The sequence below is a fragment of the Aythya marila genome (genome assembly GCF_965140915.1).
Source record: "Aythya marila genome assembly, chromosome: 1".
NCBI classification, from domain to species: domain Eukaryota; kingdom Metazoa; phylum Chordata; class Aves; order Anseriformes; family Anatidae; genus Aythya; species Aythya marila.
In genome coordinates this window covers 148,938,313-148,958,409 of record NC_139042.1, presented here as the reverse complement: position 1 = coordinate 148,958,409, position 20,097 = coordinate 148,938,313, and the positions used below count along the sequence as shown (strand labels likewise).

General features: G+C 44.2%; 1 protein-coding gene across 1 annotated transcript in view; it reads left to right on the top strand.

The window, feature by feature from the left end:
- LOC309874020 (uncharacterized protein) overlaps positions 1-19,149 on the top strand; it is a gene marked incomplete at its 3' end in the record, with an annotated part of 85,972 nt that extends 66,823 nt beyond the window's left edge. Inside the window, exon 5 of the mRNA XM_082751907.1 lies at positions 19,060-19,149. Coding sequence (XP_082608033.1) covers positions 19,060-19,149 — 90 coding nt within the window. The remainder of the gene's footprint in view (positions 1-19,059) is intronic.
- Positions 19,150-20,097: the final 948 nt, after the last annotated feature.

The window sequence follows — 20,097 nt, the reverse complement described above, 5'->3', positions numbered from 1 at the left end:
TTGTTATGCCCTTCATGGCCCTGCTGGATGTGACAAAATGTACGTAAGAAGGCATCACCATTACAGGGTGAATGCCCATGTCTTTGCAGGATGGAAATAAAACCCCTCTTGATGCTCCTAGCTGTAAGAATAGTTCCCATGTGAGCGTGTTGCCGAAGCATTTAAGCCAGGTGATTTTCTGAACTTACCATTCGAAATAAAAAGGCCTCAGTAGGGGTCTGTTCTCGGGTATTTTGGGGCCCTCTGTCTCCCAGGGGTGTTCGGGTGCTTCCCAAGGCCGGCTGCAGGAACCGGGGGGGCTGCGAGGGGCCGGGCGGGCGCCGCGGGGGGGCGCGGGGCGCTGCGGAGAGCGGGCGCTGTCCGTGGTGCTGCCCCGCCGCCGGCCGGGGGGGGACACATTTTGGGGAGGGGGGCATGGGGGGTTAATGTGTATTTGGGGGTGTTGTCGGCGTGGGTTGCATGGTGGGTGTATGTAGGTGTGCATGTGTGTGCGTCCACATGCGTGTGTGCTGGACTGTGTACAAGTGTGTGTATACACACTTATACACAAGCCTGTGTATAAGCTTGCAGGTGTGTGGTTGTGTGCATATCTGTGTGCATCTGTGTGCGTGATTGTATCTGCACTCATACGTGCTTGGGTGGCTGTGAGTGTATGTGTGTGGGCAGAGGTATGTGCAGGTGTGCACACTTGTGTGTGTACGTGTGCTCACTAACACGTTTGTGCTCACACAGAAGGCAGGATAAGTGAAAGAAGATTTTTCCAATGAGTAGGCATTTTGATAGCACTTAAAATGCCTAATTCCTTGGCAGTGGATTGATCTTTGTCATACTCAAAAGCGTGTACTTTTATAACAAGATAGTGAGTAGCTGAAATGACAAATGGCACCAAAAAAAGTCATAATCTTTGTTTGTCATAATGCTCTCTGAAAAAAAGAAGAAAAAAAAAAAAAGAAAAGCTAAAACACCCTTTTCTCATATTCATATTTAAAAGTTTTATAATTTTTATGTCTTATCATCACAGACACAGAGTGAGACTCTCATTACAACTTCAGAAGTTCCTTGCAGATCTGCAGTTTTTGAACCCAGAACAAGACAGAGAAGCCAGCAGGAGCTGGAAGAGGCAGTACAAGTTACAATTGCCTTCATGTATCTATCTTTCCCCTGTTGTATTCCCCTGGAAATGCTACACACAAAATAAACGAGAAAGACTGTTTTAAAATAGATTGAAGTGTTTCAGAAACCTTCCAGTGAATCTGGTGATCATTTTTTCTCTGCTTGATGTTAGTAGAAAGCAGAGGCTGTCCCATTAGATGTTTTTGTTTGTTTGTTTGTTTCAGTCATGTAATAGAAATGATGATAGTTATTTAACAACTTGCTGGAAAAAGAGTAACAACAAGCTCTCTACCACCTTTTGCTATATGCTGCCAAGTTTGATTAATTCCTGTGAGTACAGGTACAGACATCTATGTTATCTGCAGCCTAGGTGTGGGACTGAATATTTAAACTGTTTCTGGGGTTTCAGAAAAAAACAAAAACAAAACAAAAACAAAAACAAAACAAACAAACAAAAAAAAAAAAAACAGTAAGGGGAAACTGGCAAAGTTGTTCAGCAAAACCCATCTCACAGATGATGAGGTATATCCTGTTGCTGTGCTCCAGGCCTGGGCAGCATTTCTTCTGTTGTCCATCATTTAGAAATCCATCCTTAGATCTCTCAGACAGACTCACACTCAGCCTGCTCACACTGCTGTGTGCTGCTGGTGGCAGGCACCTCTTGATGCCCAGGATGCTGCTCCCTTATAAAGAAGTAACCTGATTTCACTGACTGTGGAATATCCCCCCTCCCCCACACAAAAATATTATTTTGGGTCTGAATTCCATCACTGCTTGGGGTAATGGGAGGCCTCATCATGGAGAACTTGTAGTTAATGATAGTAATTAACAAATCACCCCAGATCGCAGAGTTACTCAAACACAATCTTAGCTAACTAATAGTGGTGGAAACATAAGCCTTTTACTGTGCCTCCCCAAGTATTTTGGTGGTGTGCTGTGGGACAGCAAACCCCCTCACAGGATCCTAGTGTGGGGAATGCGACAAAACTATTTAAGTCTGCAGGATGCCCACAGCAGCTGCTCCAGCTCTGGGGCACCACAGAGGCAGCTGCTGGTGGGCTTTGCACTCACCAAGGATCTGGGGATGCTGTTCTCATTGCCTTGTTGTGCTCTTGGTTTGAACCTTTCAGTGTCTGTTTGCTGACCTTTGCGTACTTACCATCCTCTTACGGGAGTGAAAGGGATGAGTAGTTCTTGCCCCTTTGTTTCAGAGAACAGTTCATTGTCCACCCTGCTTCTAACACAAAATAAATAAGGAAATTGTTTTGTCATTATTTGTTAGTTTGGCTGGTTTTTAATAGGGACCCAGGGCAGCTGCATGCAACTCTCAGATTCCTTAGAAAACCTCAAGCCTTAAATGCCGAAGTTTTCTCTTGGAGGGGGCAGAGAGTGAGGATGCTCTTTGCTCTCTGTGATCGGTGAGATTGACAAGTGGATATATAACGTGTTGCCTAATGACAAAGAAATCTACCGAATGATCAATTATCCTTTAGCTTCATCACTTTGCTAATATGTCATCTTGGATTTGTGACACCACCAGACAGCATGTGTGTCCAGGGCTGGGGATTCGATTGCTCAGGGAACCCATGCCTGCATACAGGCTCTCAGAACTGGAGGGCCCTGAGGGGAAGTGAGATTTTAACTCTACTCACTTCCTCAGCAGATGCATGCTGCTAGGCTGGAAATAAATATAGGATGTAATGCGTACTATACACCACTAAAAAATCCATTTTTATTTGCAGGTTTTACTTTTTTTTTTTTTTTTTTTTTTTTAATTTAAAACCCAGAAAAATAAAACCCAGCCCTGCTAGCACTCCAGAATGCAGAAAAGGTATTAATTTTAGCTACTAATCTGGCTCACTGCCTGGAATCCTCACACTCTAATATTTTCTTCTCCACCACCTCCCAGAATGCAAAAATGGGTGATTATCCCTACTTTGCAGGTGGAATCTGGAATACAAGAAGGCAAACCGTAGGGCAGAATTGTAGGTCAAGGCCCCAGCTACTTGGCTTTTCCAGCCTGCCTACCGCTGCACCACATCTCTGTACATGCAGGCAGGGCTCAGCTTCCCCTTTCCCCCTTCTAGATGCAGCTTTCATCAAAGGCTAGTGGTTGGGACAGGGAAGGTAAATAGCACTTTCTACAAAAGTATCTCTGTTGAGGTAAACAGTGCTCCGTGAACCAGACTGACAGCAGGAAAACAGCTGAAGACACGGTCTGAAGCCTCGGCCCTGCAGGATCGTTAGGAATATTACTGTCCCGACCTAATGAGCTACCACTGATCCTAAACAATGTCTAGGACAAAAGACTAGAGGGGGATTGGCTGCCCTCACCCTGCTGCCAGCAGACTTCTGACAACCCATTAAGGTTATAGCTATTCAGGCTTGTTCAGACAGCCCTTTTATTTTTTTCTTACAACTCCCAGCTAATGAGCAGGCAGTGTTATTTTTATTTTGCACAGGGACTGTACAGCTAAACAGGGACCTCTACATGGCTCTGGAGATGGAGTGAGGTGTGGGAAGGAGAGGATGGAGGAGGTCTTTTGGCCATGTCCCCCTGCGTTCACCCTTCAGGCAGACGTGTGGCTGGGAAGCCCTCCATGCAGGGACAGTGAGGCGTATTGTGCTAGCTGGGAGAGAGCAGCCCGGCCCTGCTGCTTCCCCACACTTGAAGAAGTGAGCAGGGGAGGGGAGGCAAAGCCAAGACTCAGCTTGGCATGTGGCATGTGCCTTTGGCCGCCGGCATGCCTGACTGTGGCCCTCGCCGTGTGCCTCCAGCTGCTGCCGGCATTGCAGGAGGCGCCAGCCCCCAGCCCTGCCCCGCTTGCCTTGGGCTTCAAGAAGTGGTTGGAGTTGCCCTCTTCCTTTTGCGCCTTCCCACCTCCTTCAGGCTCCCTCTTCAGCTACAAGCGGCATCACTAATTGCTTTTTAGAGTCCCTTTTCTGCTCTCTGTTCAAAATTCACGGGGCATCCCCCTGGCCCATTATGCTCCTTTCTGAACCTTTTCAGCGCCTTTTACAAACTTAGCACTTTCTGTGCTTCTCGTAGCCTTTGAAAAAAAAAAAAAAAGTTTGGATTTTATTTTTATTTTTTTGGCAAGAAGGCCCCCTCCCTCCGCAGCCCCCCTCCCCACCAGAAAGCACACGCACGGGCCCGCCTCCCATTGAATGGGGGGCTTTGTGCCGGGAATTTCCGGAACACAGCCCATGGCTGGAGGCGCGGTGTGAGTGGAGGGGCTTTGGGCAAGAAGCCTCCCTTAAGCCCACCCCATTACCACGGTCACTGTTTGCCCTGGGCTCTCTAAAAGGACTATTGTTGCCTGTTGCCAGGTATTCCTTAGCAACACTTAAGCCAAGCTGCCTCCTCTATTTATGGCAGAAACTTTTCAATGGTCTCCAAAACACGTGCTTGTCAACTCGGGAGAATACCTTCAAACAGACACAGAGGGGAAAAAATAATCCCAAGCGCTTGCTTTGGTTGAAATATGTGTGTTGGGGGTGTTTTTCGATTTCTTGTCATTTACCTTGGATCAGCAACCCAAACAATTGCAATTTGAAAAAAAAAAAATAAAAATCCCTCCCCATCACCCCTTTGCAGCCCCAGCCCCTAACACTACCCAGCCTAACACTACTGGCAGGTGGGCTGGGGGGGCAGTATTTTTGGGTGGATGAGCCTTTGCTACATTTGGGAACTTTTTGCACAAAAGATTGCTTCATTATTTCAAGACAGATTTTGATTTCTTTGTGTGTGCCGGAGCCCTTACAAGAACTGCCCTGCTTGTATTGGCTGCTGGCAAATGGCCTTTTACCAAGAGGGGTGCAGGGTCAGGGAGGGGGACAGCGTAGGCATAGCACCACTAAGTTAGACCACCAAATGCTTTGGGTAATCACTTGTTGTGGGTGCTGAGTTTGAATACAGATGCAGGTATTTATTCCAGCAGGGACATATTTCCGTGTTTGCATTTCTGCAGTCAGATTGTCAGCTAGAGCCAGCCAGTCAAATTCAGAGGAGAAATTAAGCTGCAGCATCTCCAAACAGATGCATATGTTTGACTGAGCGTAATGACAGAAAAGCCTTTCTGAGCAACTCCCTTTGATAGAAATACTCTGCTGTTTGTGTCATGTAAAAGTCTCTAGCATAATCTGGTACCTTTGTCTACTAATGTTACATTACTTTCAGACTGTGACTGCTACAAAGCACTAAAGTCAGTGTCACCATTAGGGAAAATCTTATCAGGTAACAGGAAAACATAAGGGCAGGATTTGCCAAGACAGTTGAAGCAGTGTGGTTCCCAACTGACAGTGAATTTCAAGGGACTGTGAATGTCTCTGAGCTGCCCACCCATATACTCATGCTGGCAGTCGGTGCAGTCCCACTGCCCTGGAAGACATCACACTGATGCAGCATCAACACCATGTCTAGAGTAATAATATGAAGTTTTCCCATAAAATTTATACCAGATTTCCTGACATCCTTTAAAACTTCAGTACATCAGCATGACATCCTGGCTTTCACTGCATATTGTTCTATATTGCTCTTACTTCATTTTTTATGGACTTCTGCTGTCCCCTATGACGAGTCCCCATGCTTTATTTCCACCTGTTAATTTTTTTTTGGCTCATTCCCTACATATCTCTTCAACATCAACCCCTCATTCACTGAGTTCTGTTTGTATTTCATCCTGTCAATGTCTTTCTTCCCACCTGTTCTGTTGTTTTTGTTTTTTCCCCACACTTTCACTTTACTATTTCTGACATCATTTCATCCCTAAATAATCTGTCATTTTTTCACCTTTGAGAAGGAAAAAAAGCATTCCTTGTTTCTCCTTTTAAACCCTTAGATCCCTTCCTTTTTTGACTGTCATTGGCAGTTGTACCATATCCCCAGTCCATCAAATTTGCGATTTTGTTATTACGAGTCTTTTCTGTATCCTATCTGTCTCTTCTCTGTTCTTTTATCTTGGGAACTTCATACATCCAAAGCTGCTTTTCTGAGCCAGGGGCTAAAACCTTGTCCAAAGCCTGTCTGCATCTGCTTTTCTGTCATATTTACTATTTTGCCCCACTGTAACCTGCGGAATTCACTTTTTTTTTTTGTAAGACTGGCATAAAAACACAAGCAAAATGTGATTTTAGAGGAGAACTGTGAGACTTGCTTCTCAGCTGTAACCTCTGAACTGCTGCATGGTCCCAAGAGCTGAGCTGCACAGAGCTGTGCAGGAGGCCAAATGCAGGCAGCCGTCCTCGGCATGAGCATCACCGAGGCCTTTGGAGCCAAAGCAAACCGCAGGAGTGAAACAGGAGTGGTGCTTTCTGACAGCCTGGCAGGCAGGGAAATACTGTGCTGCCTTTTGCTTCTTTCTTTCCAGAGTAGATGGCAGAGGCCGGAACTGCCTCTATTGTTCTGAATAAGAAACTGAAAATATTCAATAGATGCTATTCCTTCCGTGTGGGATTTTCAGGTTTTGACTCTCTGTGGTGAGTTGTATCAGGCTTGTGGAAAGATCAGTGCATATTAAAACATATTAATTCCCTTCTGTGACCTATAACTGTAGAAGCTATTTAGTCAAGGAGGGTGTGATCTTACTCAAAATGACAGGCGTATTTTGTGATGGTAGTGCATCTTTTCCTAGACATGTGTGTTGGTGTCTCCACAGACAAGGAAAATGTATATCCATCCGTCTGCAACCAGCCCTAGTGCTACTGCATTACTGTCTGACATGGAATACTCCCTGCTCGCAGCTCAGCCTTCATAAACTCAGTTTTGTTTCTCTTTTATAGAAGTACTGTAATTAGAAGATGCTACATTTCCTGTGTTAACATGTTCCCCTGCAGAGCTTGACATTAGAGTGAATGTAAATGGTTTCATGAAGTGCAAGATTAGGGCTGTTTAAATAATTGTTGTAATTGAAAATATGTGTATTATTATGTCTCAAGATGTTTTAGATTAAATTAATGAAGTTCACATCTGGAGAAGCAAATATTAACCCTTTATTTTATTCTAATCTTTTAACTATGCATCAGTCAGAAATCTGAAGTTCAGATTTTCAGTCTAGCCTTAAACCAACTGTTCTTAGCTTTGAAAAATATTTTGATTTACTCCTTGCTATTTTTTCTATTAATCTCAAGATTTTTGTATTTGACTTAAGACAAATGCAACAACAACAACAACAACAAAAAAGCAGCTTGACATATGGAAAGCCAGCCCTGTAGCTCCTATTAAAACCAATAGATTACACAAGATCTGATAGAGATGCCTGTCTTGTCCTACATTTAGTTAGAAAGCAGAAAAACATTGGAAAGGCAAGTTTTTAATTTCTGGAACATACGCAAATGTACTTCATATTCCTATTCCTTTCAAAGTCTCTCACAGCTTTATAGCTATTTTAGCCCCATTACCATATTTTACCTATCTGTGGCACATAAAACTGCCCCCAGTAACTTAAAAAGAGGCATTGAAAAATGGTTTCCCTCTAGAGAAACCAACTGATCACTCAAAACTTTTTATTTCTAAGGGTTAACTTCCAACTCTTGTTTTTGCAACTGGCTGATATGCATTGTGAAGGAATTTCTGTAAACTGTGCAGAAATGGTGGTTTCCAAGCGAAAAGAGATACCACTTTGCACAAGCTGTTCTATGTACAGGTTTCCTTAGAAATAGCTCTGATCAGCCCTGTCTGTCTGACTCAAATTGTGTATTCATGACTTCCAAAATAACCCATGAAAATGCTGTTTACACCTATCAGCCACAGTTTGCCAAGAACCAGCATAATTGTTACCCTTATTTCAAAGAAATGATCTACCAGTTCATGTGTGGTAGCATGGCAAATTTTCATCTTGGCGTGTCAACATCAATATATGTAACAATGCTTGAAGTAAGGTAATTCTGGGACAGATTTTTTGGCTTCTGATGAAAATTATTCTTTTCTCAATGCATTGTGGAAAATTACATATTTGTCCAAATTCTTGAAGCTACTTTACTTATACCTGAGCTTGCTTTCTCTTTCATCAAAGGAGAGAGCTGGTATAAGTCGCTCTCAGATTCCAAAAGACATTATTAGCACATGCCTTGCAGCCATGTTTAAAAGTCTCTGACTTACTTAAAATATGAATCCCAGCTCTTGAGCTTTGGCTCTATAAGAGTGCTGAGCCATCACTGAAGACCAGCATCTTTCCTCCCAGGACAGCTGGACTATAAAAATTTGCTGAGAGTGAAGTTGGAGTAGTTCTTATTCCTCCTGTGTTCAAATGCAGGTCATTTTGGAAGGTAAACTCTGTCTTCCAGTTACATTTAATATGTATGCGAACTGACGGTGACCTCGGTATGACATGTCCCTATAGACTTAGGCTTTGTCTCTTTCATACTACCAAGTCACCCGGTTTCAAAGAGAATGGCTACTTCTCTATATATTTTCTCTGTTTTCCATCCTTATGGATGTTTCACACCAAGCAGCATGCACACACATACCTACACAAGCACCACCTGGGAACTTGCAGTTTATGAAATGCCTTGGGATGAGAATTTGGAGGAAAGAAAGCCTGACCTATTCCTGACAATAATCAATGGTAATATTTGAGCCACACTTCAGCTGAACTTTTCTGAAGGTTGAAATGTTTTAAACTTCCTCTTTTCTACCACATGTTCCTGTTTGTGCTCCTTTTTTTTTTTTTTTCTGAGTCAGAAAGGGAAATGCCAAAACACTTCAAAAGGCCTGGTTTGAACAGGCTTCTATTCTGACTAGATCTAAGATGGTGTGCTAAGAAATCTGAAGAATGGCTAATTTTCTCACCCATACTCCTGTTGAATTTGTAGACATACGTGGTTCTTGTCAAGTGTGAAGCTGACTCACTCAGATAACTGGGAATATGACTGAATTTGCAAAAAAAGCTTTTCAAAAACTGACTAGTAATTATGAGTGTTCAGGGCAAGATACCTTGAAAGAAATTCATTTGCAGAAAGTGTCAAAAACTTCCTTAAAGAAAATGAAATGTCTGCAATGTTCCCTCTTGCATATTTAGACACGGAGGTCTTCACACTCACTTATGACCTCTGAAAAGCTCAGTCCAAGTCACCCTTAAGAAACAGTTCAGACTGAGGTCAGTAAACACACGGAAGCATGAGCTGATGACCAGTGTGAAATGAGGCTGACCTCCTCACACTGCCTAGCTGGCAGTCGGCTGTCTCTCAGAAAACACATCCCACATTTGAAACAGCTGGTTCCAGTAGAAAAACCAAGGACATAACTGTTGTAGAGTCTGTGTCCCTTTCAGCACTGAGCCTTTCACAGATGGTGGTTGAGTGCTGATGTCAGTGGGGAACCTTGTCTTGATGCCATCCAAGTTACTATCAGTGTGGTTTGGGAGGAACAGAGGGAGCTTCACTCACATAGAAAGCAAATAAGGATGCTTTAAATTAGCATTCATTGTCTGTCAGCTTCCTCATCCTTTTCAGGATCATTTGTGGGCTTCCAGACAAAATATTTCATCTGAACAGACCTGCTCTGTTCCTTTTTTGTTGTGAGGAAAGTCCAAACTTTTGTTGTGTCCTGACTTTGATGAAGTCAAAGAAGTGTTCTAAGCAGGTTTGGAGATGCCATCCGGTTGAGAGGACAGGTACTGGTCTTCAGAGGCACACGGCAAGGCTGGGAAACAAAGGCCATGGTATCCTGAGATTGAAACCTGAGAGGTTTAAGGGTTCCCTGCTGTTGCCCTGAGTCAGCAGGAGAGGTTGTTTCACAGAGGCCAGTGATCCGGCTGATCTCAGCAGTGGGTTTTGCCTCTTTGAGAGGCAGTGTCTTTCAGCTACTGATGAGTTCTTGCTGTCCTGTGTAACCTCTGCTGTGGGGATGATAACCACAAGCTAGCATAGCACTGTTTAAAGGCTGTTGACCCTGATCTACTCCATCCCTTGCCCTGAAGGCAGTGTCAGCTATGCAGCCATTCATAGATTAATAGACTTAAGTGCACTGCAGCACTATCATTGCAGTACAGCAGTGTGCTTGCAGCTGATTTTATCTATTTACATATGCTTTGGGGGAAAAGATTAGTAAAAACCTGCAGAAGTAAGACCATGGTGTGTTGCTCTAGGTTAACTCTTGGCATAAGGGTGAAAGCTCCTGCACAGAGAGGGGAGGGTAAATTCTTCATGCTCATACATGGAGGTTTCTGACTCCTTCCTCCCCATCAGCAGGAAACTGTGACAGGTCTGAGCCTTCAATTTACATATTGTGCACTTCATTTTTGTATTTAGCATTGAAAATGCTAAACAAACACTCTCTAACATGTTGGAAGAAGTCAGAGCAGAAAGAGGTCACTGTAGCCTGCAATGGGATCTGAAACCATGAAGGTGTTCCAAAATCAGTGCCTCAAAGTGTTACCTGTAGGTCTAAGAGGTACCTTTCATTTTGAGGATACAGTGTTATTTTGAGGGTTCGATATCTAGCACAGTGGAGCTCCAGCCTTGATTAAAACTTCCAGGAACTTCCACAATAACAGTGATGATGATGATGATACAATATACAGGATGGATATGCTATATGCCCTTCCAGTTCCCCTCTCCTCAAGCCAGACAAAAAGGAAACTAAAACTGAATGGATCATTAAAATGAATGTGACTGCAATGGACTAATACCAGAACACTTCGGTTGACTGATTTATTTGGGCTGCATTTAATAATTAATAATAGAAGCAGGAACATATATAGATTATCTTGTAATATTTTTCTTTAAGATAACTGAAGACCTTCTGAAAGCTGGACTCTATCTGTATCTCTGTCCTCACTTTTCCTTTACACATTTATTTTTATTAAAAACAACTTCATAAACAGCAAACGTGAATTTTCCAAAAGGATTCTCATCAGGACCCATATTTTGAATGAAAAAAAAATAATTATAAAGGAGCTGTTCTACAGTTTTTAACTGGATGCAGAGCCAATTGAAATCTATAAAGAAATACTCATAACCTATTCCTACATGGAAACTGGAACGAAGACAAAGCTTTCACTTCAAAATCTGCTTAGATTTTCAGATTTCATTTATGCCCTGGGTTTCCAAAGATTAACTTTTCTCTTTCAGACTGCATTAATAGCAATAGGCCTCAATTAATCAGATTCAAAATTTGGAAACAAAGAAAGTATTTTGTCTGTATAATCACTGAGAGGCCATATAGTGAGATCTTTTCTCACTGGCCTTTTTAATGATTATTTCAGTCCAGATTTTTTTTTTTTTTAAAGGAACCGCTGAAATCTAGGCTTTGAATTTTGTAAATGAGCCTGCTGCCCAATGCACTTCTCAGCAAGATAAGGGCAGAATGGCATTTGCAGAAATGCTTAGCTATCTCTCTAACAATCCTGCTTGGTTGTGGGCCCCTTGGTAACAGCTTGGCAAATCTGCAAAAGGAATGCGACTATATAGTTTGTGTGTGGATTGTTGAGTCATTATAGCCTCCAAATTGCACAGCAGATCATTAATCATAGGCCAAGATAGGCAATCACTGCAGAAACCTGATGAAAAGGCTCCAGAATAATGCCTGCTAAATCATGTTTAACATGCAGACCTTGCCTGTGCAGATATGGAAAGGGGGAGGTAAGGAAAAAAAATCATTCCCCTTTTAGGAAAGAAAACTTCTACTTATCTTTGATTTGCATTCAGCCCTCCCTCAATAGTCCTTAAGCCTGTTATTTAATTCATTTTGGTGCCAGGTCTCATCACAAAGCGAAAACCCTAACCAGGACCTATGCAGTCTATGACCTCCAAACCCCCTGTCTTTTCTTGTCAGTTCTATGTCATTTGTGCAGTTGAACTCCACCAATTTGAAATGCTGACCTCTTCCATAGACAACCTTATTCTCCTTGAGTGAAAGAAAGGGCCAAGGCCTACAAACCACTCAAGCGAGAGATGGCAAGAAAAGAGAAAAGTGGTTGACTCGTAAATCAATTTCCACAGCCCACCCAAAACCCACACGGACAATAACAACGGTATTTTTTAAAAGTTGTGTTGTTGTGGTTTTCTTAATTGAGCTCATTCTCTTTAAAGAAAGTTTCGGGCTAAGTAAAATTGTTTGTTCGGGGTGGAAAATTAGACCAGATTCCACTCACAACCTGCTTCAAATCACGGTTTATTTGTATCAGACCTCTATTCCCACCTGTCATCCCTGCAGAAAAGGAGTACAGCCTCACAAACAGACCTTTGTCCATGTTGGAAGAGGTGGCAATATCTAAAGAAAGAGAAATGTTGAAAAACATCAGTGGCATAAATGCCTGCTTGGATCATACAGTAAATCCTAGTGTGAGGAAGATCAATGGCACCTGACTTCTTGTTGCACAGACTGCCCAAGTGGATGTGGCTGTGCATCTCCGTCTTTGGGCCCCTGTAATCCCACCCATGTGTCTACAGCCTGTACCAGGCTCCTTGTGTGTAGTAAGTGGGGAAGGAACACACACACGCATGGGCTTCACAGAGCCAAGCACACGCACTGTGCTGTAGAGGCATGCAAGCAAGCATCAGGTACAAAACCAGCTAGAAACCTGCCACCACACCGTCAGGTTAATTTTAAAGACCCATATTTTATGTCCTGGGAGTCTCATTCTGTCTATGTTACTTGCCTGGGAAGGTTTCCTGATCTTCAGGTGGTCTCATGGGATTGAATGGCTGTGCCTTTATTGCTCTTAAAGAGCAGCTGCAGAAATAGCCCAGAGCACATCATGCCCACAGGCCCTCATCCCTGCTAGCAGCCTTAAATTTTTCAGAGGCATGGTTATGACCATGCTGGTTCTCACTGACCTATCACATCCCTCAGTTTAAGTCTGGGACATGCCTAAATGACATTACCAACCTTACCAATGGGAAGGAGCACACACACTCCCAGCCAGGCTGGTGTGTCTCCATCCTCTCTCCCAGGATCATAACCCTCTGGAGCACAGGATGACAATTAGACTTTATCAGTGGTGGCTGACCCTGATCAGACCCTTAGGCTGAACATAACAAACAAATCTTGTAAGATTTTGCATTGGCCAGGCATATTTTTAAGAGCATCCAAAGATTAATGCTGCATACAGCATGTTTACAGAGGTCCATGGAAGAGGAAAATCTCAGAGCTATTAAATACAATGGCACTGCCTTTGGTTGGCATGTTCTTAAAGAACTACCTTCAAGAGAGCATCATATGCTCTCCTTTCTCTTCTATTTTTCTCCTCGGCCTTAGGTATTAGCGCTTTCTGGACTACTCAAACCCCTTCCCTCAGCTTCTCTTTCTTGAAACACAATGATGCTACCATGTGATGTAAACACCCTTGACACCTTACAAGAAAAATAGTGTGTGATGTTATTAAGGAGCTGGGAGAGTTACTCCACCAGAAAAGAAACAACTACAATGGCAGATTAACTCCTTCAGGAAACCTGACCTATTGCATGGTATCTGCTTTAAATTACTTTGAAAATATTGATCGGATATAGTCAATACAAGGGTTCCTCATCTGGAAGAGCAGATGTCTCAAAAGAATCTGCCTGTAGAGCCTGCTCATCTGATGTGCCCCCATTGGGTCTGCTCCTGCTTGCCCCAGGTCTTACCAGGTCCAAGCCCTTGGGCAGAAGGAAGATTTGGAACAGTTTATACTACTTGACCCTCCATCCAGATGACTTTCCATCATCTGGGGCCAGCTGATGCTAAGCTGTAAATTACATTCAGGGACATGCTGTCTCACTTCTCAATGGCATTTTAGCATGAGAGCCAGAGTCCATAAAGCAGGGCTCATTACACGCTGCTACAGCAGCTGGAGCTAAGGGGAGTGTCAAGCTCATTACCTTTGATAATATGCCCACTGATGGAGCTAGGTGTGCTGGAGATGGATTTACCAGTGGCCAGCACTTTTGTCTGGGGGTGAAGCGCTGCGTTAATCTGTCAGACAAGACTCCACATTATGCAAAAGGAAGAATTCAACAGGAAACAGATGCACGTGGATAAAAATCAATGCTTTCACAACCTGCACCTCTGAGGGCAGCAGCATCTGGAGCAGCTGAAAAGACACATCTTCTTCTTCCTCATCTCTTTTCTTCAGTGAACCCAGGCTTATAGCAAGCATTTTGCAAAGTTTCACTCCTCTTCAGTGAAATCCTTATGTGTTACTAAAATACTCATTAACAATTTTGTTGGCTTTCTAAGTCAGCTCAGCGTGTGCCATTGTCTAGTCCAATAAAACAGAGCTGATTCTATTCCTTAATGCATGAAGTAATACACCAAAACCTGTATTTTACTATGCTTATTAGTATTCCTGCAAATGCTACCATGCAAACTGACTTTGCAACACCATTTTGTTTGGAGTGCAGTGCAGCATATTTCAATAGTCAATGTACAATACTCGAGGGGAAAAAAAATAATAAAAAAAAATCATTTGCCTGTAAAGGAGATGAAATGGATGAAATGGCAAAACTAGAGAAGGAAACTTGCTGTGCCCAGGCTTCCTGGCTAAACAAGGTATATCATGAATCTGTCCATTAATAGCAAGGTCTTTTGGTAAAACCACCTCAAATGCATAATGATGAAAACAGAAGAATTAGAGCAGTGAGTCTGCCTGCTGTCCGTATCAGCATTAGACAGCTGAATCAGCTAAGTCAAGAATAACCCATTTGTCATAGTAGTTGGTCTTCCTGGGTGCTTTGTTACTTAAAATCCTGAAGGATAAGAGGCTGTTTCTGAACTTCTGAGATGATCTATATTTATTGGATATGGCCACCAGGTTACTGATGGTGTGCAGTGTCTCTGCCAGAGAATGAAGAAGAGTTTACAGAGCCAGGTGGAGGTGGACTTAAAGGAATGCACTGCACTGTAAACCTTGTCCTTTCAGCACCCCTTGACTCACAGCTCACACGTCACTGTGAGAAGAAGTAGGCTATAGTGCACTAGGTGGGAACCTTCCACAGGCCCACCACTGAGGGAGCCAATTTTAATTTCCTGTTTTCTTAGATGGTGAGATCGCAAGGATACATGTGCATTGTCTCAATTACAGCAGCAGCAGCTAGCAGGCATGCATTTAACAGTGGTGTTAATAAGGCACATGCTCTTGGTCGTGTCTCACAGAAGTAGCTGTGCAGTCGTGCAGCCCTTGCTTCTTTTCATGCTGTGGTGGCATCTGGCACAGTTAGATCCTTGTTTGGGTTATTTAATTGCTTCTTTGCCTGCCTTATGCAAACTACATTTGTAGCTGGGTCTGACGTGGGCTTTTGGGCACTCGGACCCATGACTGCAGTGCATTTAGTAAGCACTCTGCTCTGTCCTGTAGGCAGTATTTCACATAGTCACCCAGTGACTTTATTCAGTTCACTGGTCCCCAGTGTTATTGTCACCCTGCATCATTTACCAATACAATTTTCACAAACAAAATTAGTCATTGCAATGTAGGTGTATGGAAGCTGTCCCACTCTGGAAGGATTCATTAAAATTACCATAATAGTCTCCTTGTCAGGACTCTTGCCTGCTGTCTGGGAAGTATTTCAACAAGTCTGTCCTACTGTTGTGTTAATTAAACATTGTTCTATTTATAAATGCCCTATTGGTCAGTAGCAGTTCCACACACAGAGAGTGAGAAGGAGCAGTGGTAACTAAAAGTGATGTGCCAAGAAGACGGGATTTGGCCATGCAGAGAAGCCAAGGGACAAGTCAGACTAAGCAGAGTGCCCCTTGCGGACCTGTCATTGTCCTCATCACCTGCCCCTGCTGCCACGGTGGTCTTCTGACAAGAAACTTGGGAGTGGGGGAGGAGGGAGGAGGTTCACTCCCTGCTTCTGCCAGCAGCTATTTTATTTCTCATTGTCCCTACATCATAATCCTTTCATGGCAATTATCACGGAGTGTTGTAGGTGGTGAAAATGTATCTGGGTTAGGAAAGGGACCAGGTAGGTTAATGGAGGATAGAGCCATCAGTAGGTATTAAAGATGGCAAGTGCAGCCTCTAGCCCTGTGTGCTTGTGTCTCGTGCTCCCTCCAACCTCCTCCACATTTCTCTTCTGATGTATGTGTGGACACCATGGGAAGGAGCTGCAGGGGCCTCAGGGTCCTGCTTGCTGCTAGGAGGTGATCTCCTGGGGCTGGTCCTGCCTGGGTGTTGGAGGTGTCTGCCTACTGATGCTGTTTCTCTGTGCTTGTGCTGTGCTCATCAGCAACTTCATTCTGTGCTGTGCCCAGCAGTGCACAGCGTGGCTGTTTGGCTGGGAGCCTGCCTCCTTTTCCTCATTACTCTGACTTTCTGCCACTGCATCTTGTGCTGCATCCTGTGATTGTGCAGGTCCACTCCTTCCCCCTTTCTCTGATGTTGGGAATGATTGCAGCGTTTTTAACCATCTCCTACAGGTCTGCTGACCTCAGAGGTGGGAGAAGTTGGCCACCATTCCCCAAGGATGGCAAAGAGGTGGAGGAAAATGAAGCTAAAAATTTTTCAGCAGAAAGCTTAAAATGCTGTCAGGCTCATCCATGGGTGTACATCCGTCTGGAATGTTACTTCAAATCATTAAGCATGAAAAATCTGTGAGGATCACATGAAACTTTTGGGTTCATCTGAGTGGCAGTTCTGCCAGTGAAAGATGTGAAAGAGAAAGCTAGGCTTCTGGTTTTGGCAGTGCTGCAAGTTTGACAAGATAGGAGATGCTCCAAGTCTCCATGCTGTACCAGGGCCCTCAGATGGGCAAAACAGCTTGATACACATTACAGTAACCTAAAACCATGGTTTGCTCTGAAAGTTAAAGCAGGATGAAGCAAAATGTCTACCACTGCCTGTTCCTGAACCACTTGGGTCAGCAATTCCAGATGCAGTTTCTGCCTTGTGGAGGAATATGCATAGATATTGCTTAGAAACTTCAAGTAAGTCCTTCAAGTAAGTCTTGGGTCTTTGAAGAACACTGTTTGAAAGGCCAAAAAGGTTATCAATAACAATTGTCCTTTTGCTTGTAGACCATCAGTCTGACATTATATCCTGTACTACCTGAAAGCTATTGCCATCCAATGGCCCAACAGCAGTGCACATGGCAAGGACTGTGGGCTTTGTGTCAGCCCTTTGCTGGGACACCCCTGGAGGTACAGATAAGAAGCTCTCCAGCACAGTGAGACTTTGAAGAACGTGCTTAGATGTTATTGACATTGCCTCGCTCAGGGAGAAACCCTCCATCATCCTCTTGGCAGGGCAGGGAGGGGAGCCCCACGGTGCTGCTGCCTGGGCTGTGTTTGTCCAGGATGCGACACGGGACTTTGCTCTCCCGCCCTGTCCCTCGGGTGCCTTTCAGGAGTGCCGCAGTCGCTTCTCGGAGTGCACACGTGAATTATTGTTTACTCAATAACAAATCAAACAAATTCCATCTCCTTTTCAAAGCAAACCGCAATGATAAAAGAGGGCTGATTTCCAGTATTATTAGCGCTGATGAATGTCTTCCCTTCACTTGACTGTCTTTATTTCATGTACAGGTGGCTTTTTTTTTTTTTTTTTTTTTTCCATTTAGAAATGTCATCACCACTTAATTAGCAATGCATTGTTACCTGAAAGTAAAAGCAAGCCTATCTTAGGCCATATGGCAGGGGTTTAATCTGCACTGTCACGGTATAATCCTGTCGAAATGGCTTCCCTTTTCAGTCAAAACTGCATTTCACACTTTACTAATATAGGGCCTTTCCTTTCCTGTTCAGGAGTAATACAGCCCTGCCTGTTCAGCAAGTGTAAATTAAAATAGCTCCCAGCTCCAACCAACAGCAGGAGGGGAGAGAGAGTGAGTGGTGTGGCTGTGGGGAAGGGAGGATGGCCCCATCCCAAAAGGCAAATGTGGGCTCCTTCTGTGAACGGCTTTGGTGAAACTGGACCAAGTGAGCTTGGGGTCTGCTTCAGAAGACTGTCACCATCCCTACCACTAAGGCCTATGCCTTAGTGGGGCTGGCTATAAGAATTTTTGCAATTCTTATCTGTCCTTTCCCCGTGCCATTGGTAATCCCACATTAAGAATTTATGAAAGCAGAAAGAAACCTGTTGCTGCAAAGTTTTAGAGGAAGTGAAACTCTTCTGGAAAAAAATCTGTGTTTGTTCCTCTCTTGGTGGGTAGGTGAGGAGCACAAACAGGATTGAATCCTGCTCAGAATGGTACAAAAGGAAAAATGGATTATCTGCCCCACAGAAAGTTTACCAGGGTATTAATGTGCACTGGCTCTTCCCATAGCCCTGCACAAGAGCAGAGTAGAGATTTCAGTGATCCCCTTTCTTGCCAGCTTTGTCATGTTCTCCCATTGCAACGTATCAGAAGGCACTTGTGAGGAACTGCTCATGGCCTCTGTCTTGCATTTGTGGTTCTCGGGCTAAAATAGATTGAGACAGGACCAAATCATGTCTGTCAATGAATTTAGCTATTTTCAACCCAGGACCAATATCTTGTCACAAAAAGCAGCTTTCCTTTATTTAGTTCCTTCCTTCCCTGCATTTTAAGTCAGCCCCTCTCTCTCTAATTAGTATAATAAGGGACAGGTATCAGGGTAGAGGGAGAAAAGGGACCCCATGAAACTTCTCCTCCTCTCCTACTAGCTGCTTGTGTTTGCCCAGGACAAAAGCGTGAGAGCCAGTGAAAGTACTGGTGCTTGGGGGGTGCTCTGCCTTTTCTTACATCCTTCTATGGATACTCCAAGCAGCAGGAAATGCTGAAAGGGACAGCAAGCTCCATACTACTCAGATAAGTTGTACTGCTCCAGGGCGTGTGTGGGATGGAGAGCTTCCATCCCCAAAGTCAGAGCTCCTTCCCCATGGGATAAGTAGCAACCACAAAGCACTCTGACTGTGGGCAAAGTCTGACCTGTCTATTTTCACATGTTGTCCAAGCTGTGCAGTGTCCCTTTACAGTTATAACCTCCAAGAACATCTCAGAAGGGGTGTGGAGATACTCTGTTCTTCAGTCACTTAATATTTTGCTGTACTTTTTTTCAACCCACAGGTGACACGATGCCTACACTACACAACAGTACTCTTCCCTGCCCTCCATCCCCCAGCAAAAGGGCTGCCTATAGAAGCTGCACGGTACTGACCTGGTCGTTATCGGGTATAACCATACACACATATGTGCAATGGGGACAACAAAGGCAACAAGGGCAAAAAACAGATTGAAGCGATGGCCTGGAAATTTGCTTACAGAAAGAAAAGGCACAGAGCTCTCTTGTAGTTTATATTCTGGGGAAAATCCATGCTTTGGCCAGGAAAGTCCAAGCCTAGATGTCCACTTACAGGCAGTGTAGGGGGGTGGGGTTTAAATAACTCTGTAAGTATTGCACTAGGGAAAAAAGATTCGAGCATGTGGGTAGTGGGTCTGGTGTGCATTTTTAATCCGTTTTCCTAAAAAAGGGGAAGATACCTCTGGTGCTGTCCAGCTGAGGATCAGCCACACCTGGCATCTTCATGGCCACAAGTGTGGAAGCCTGGATGTGGGACTGTGGGGGCAGCAGAACGCAAAGGGGGCTGAGAGCTCTGCTGTGGTGCTGTCTCATCGGGCATCTCACTTGTGCTTTGCAGGAGCAATGCAGGGAAGAGCTGAAGATGCTGAGAGATGATGCGAGTGTGCGTTATGGTCCTGAAATGCTGTTTGGGTGCACGAAACAGGGAGAAATACCTGAAGGCAGTATCCAGCTGCACGTTCTTTTCCCTTCTTTTTCCAGCTTTCAGCTGAACTGCAAAGCCAAGGGGGTCTGCTAAGAGCCTGGGCCCGTCCATTTGTCTCTCCCCCTACTTCTCTGTCCCTAACCCCCCTCTCTCTCCCCTCCCGCAGCTCGGGAGGGTGGAGGTGCGATTCGCTATGCCAGTTTTTTATTTCCAGCATGCTTGACAGGCTGGGCGAGGAAGGCGTTAATGTTTTCTGACAGGCCCCCTCTAATTGTTGGAGCTTTTCTTCTCTGCCTTTTCTGTGAAATTCTGACTTAGGCGAGCAGCATAACAAAATGCTCTGGCATTGAAATGTGCGCTTGCACTACACTGGGCTCGG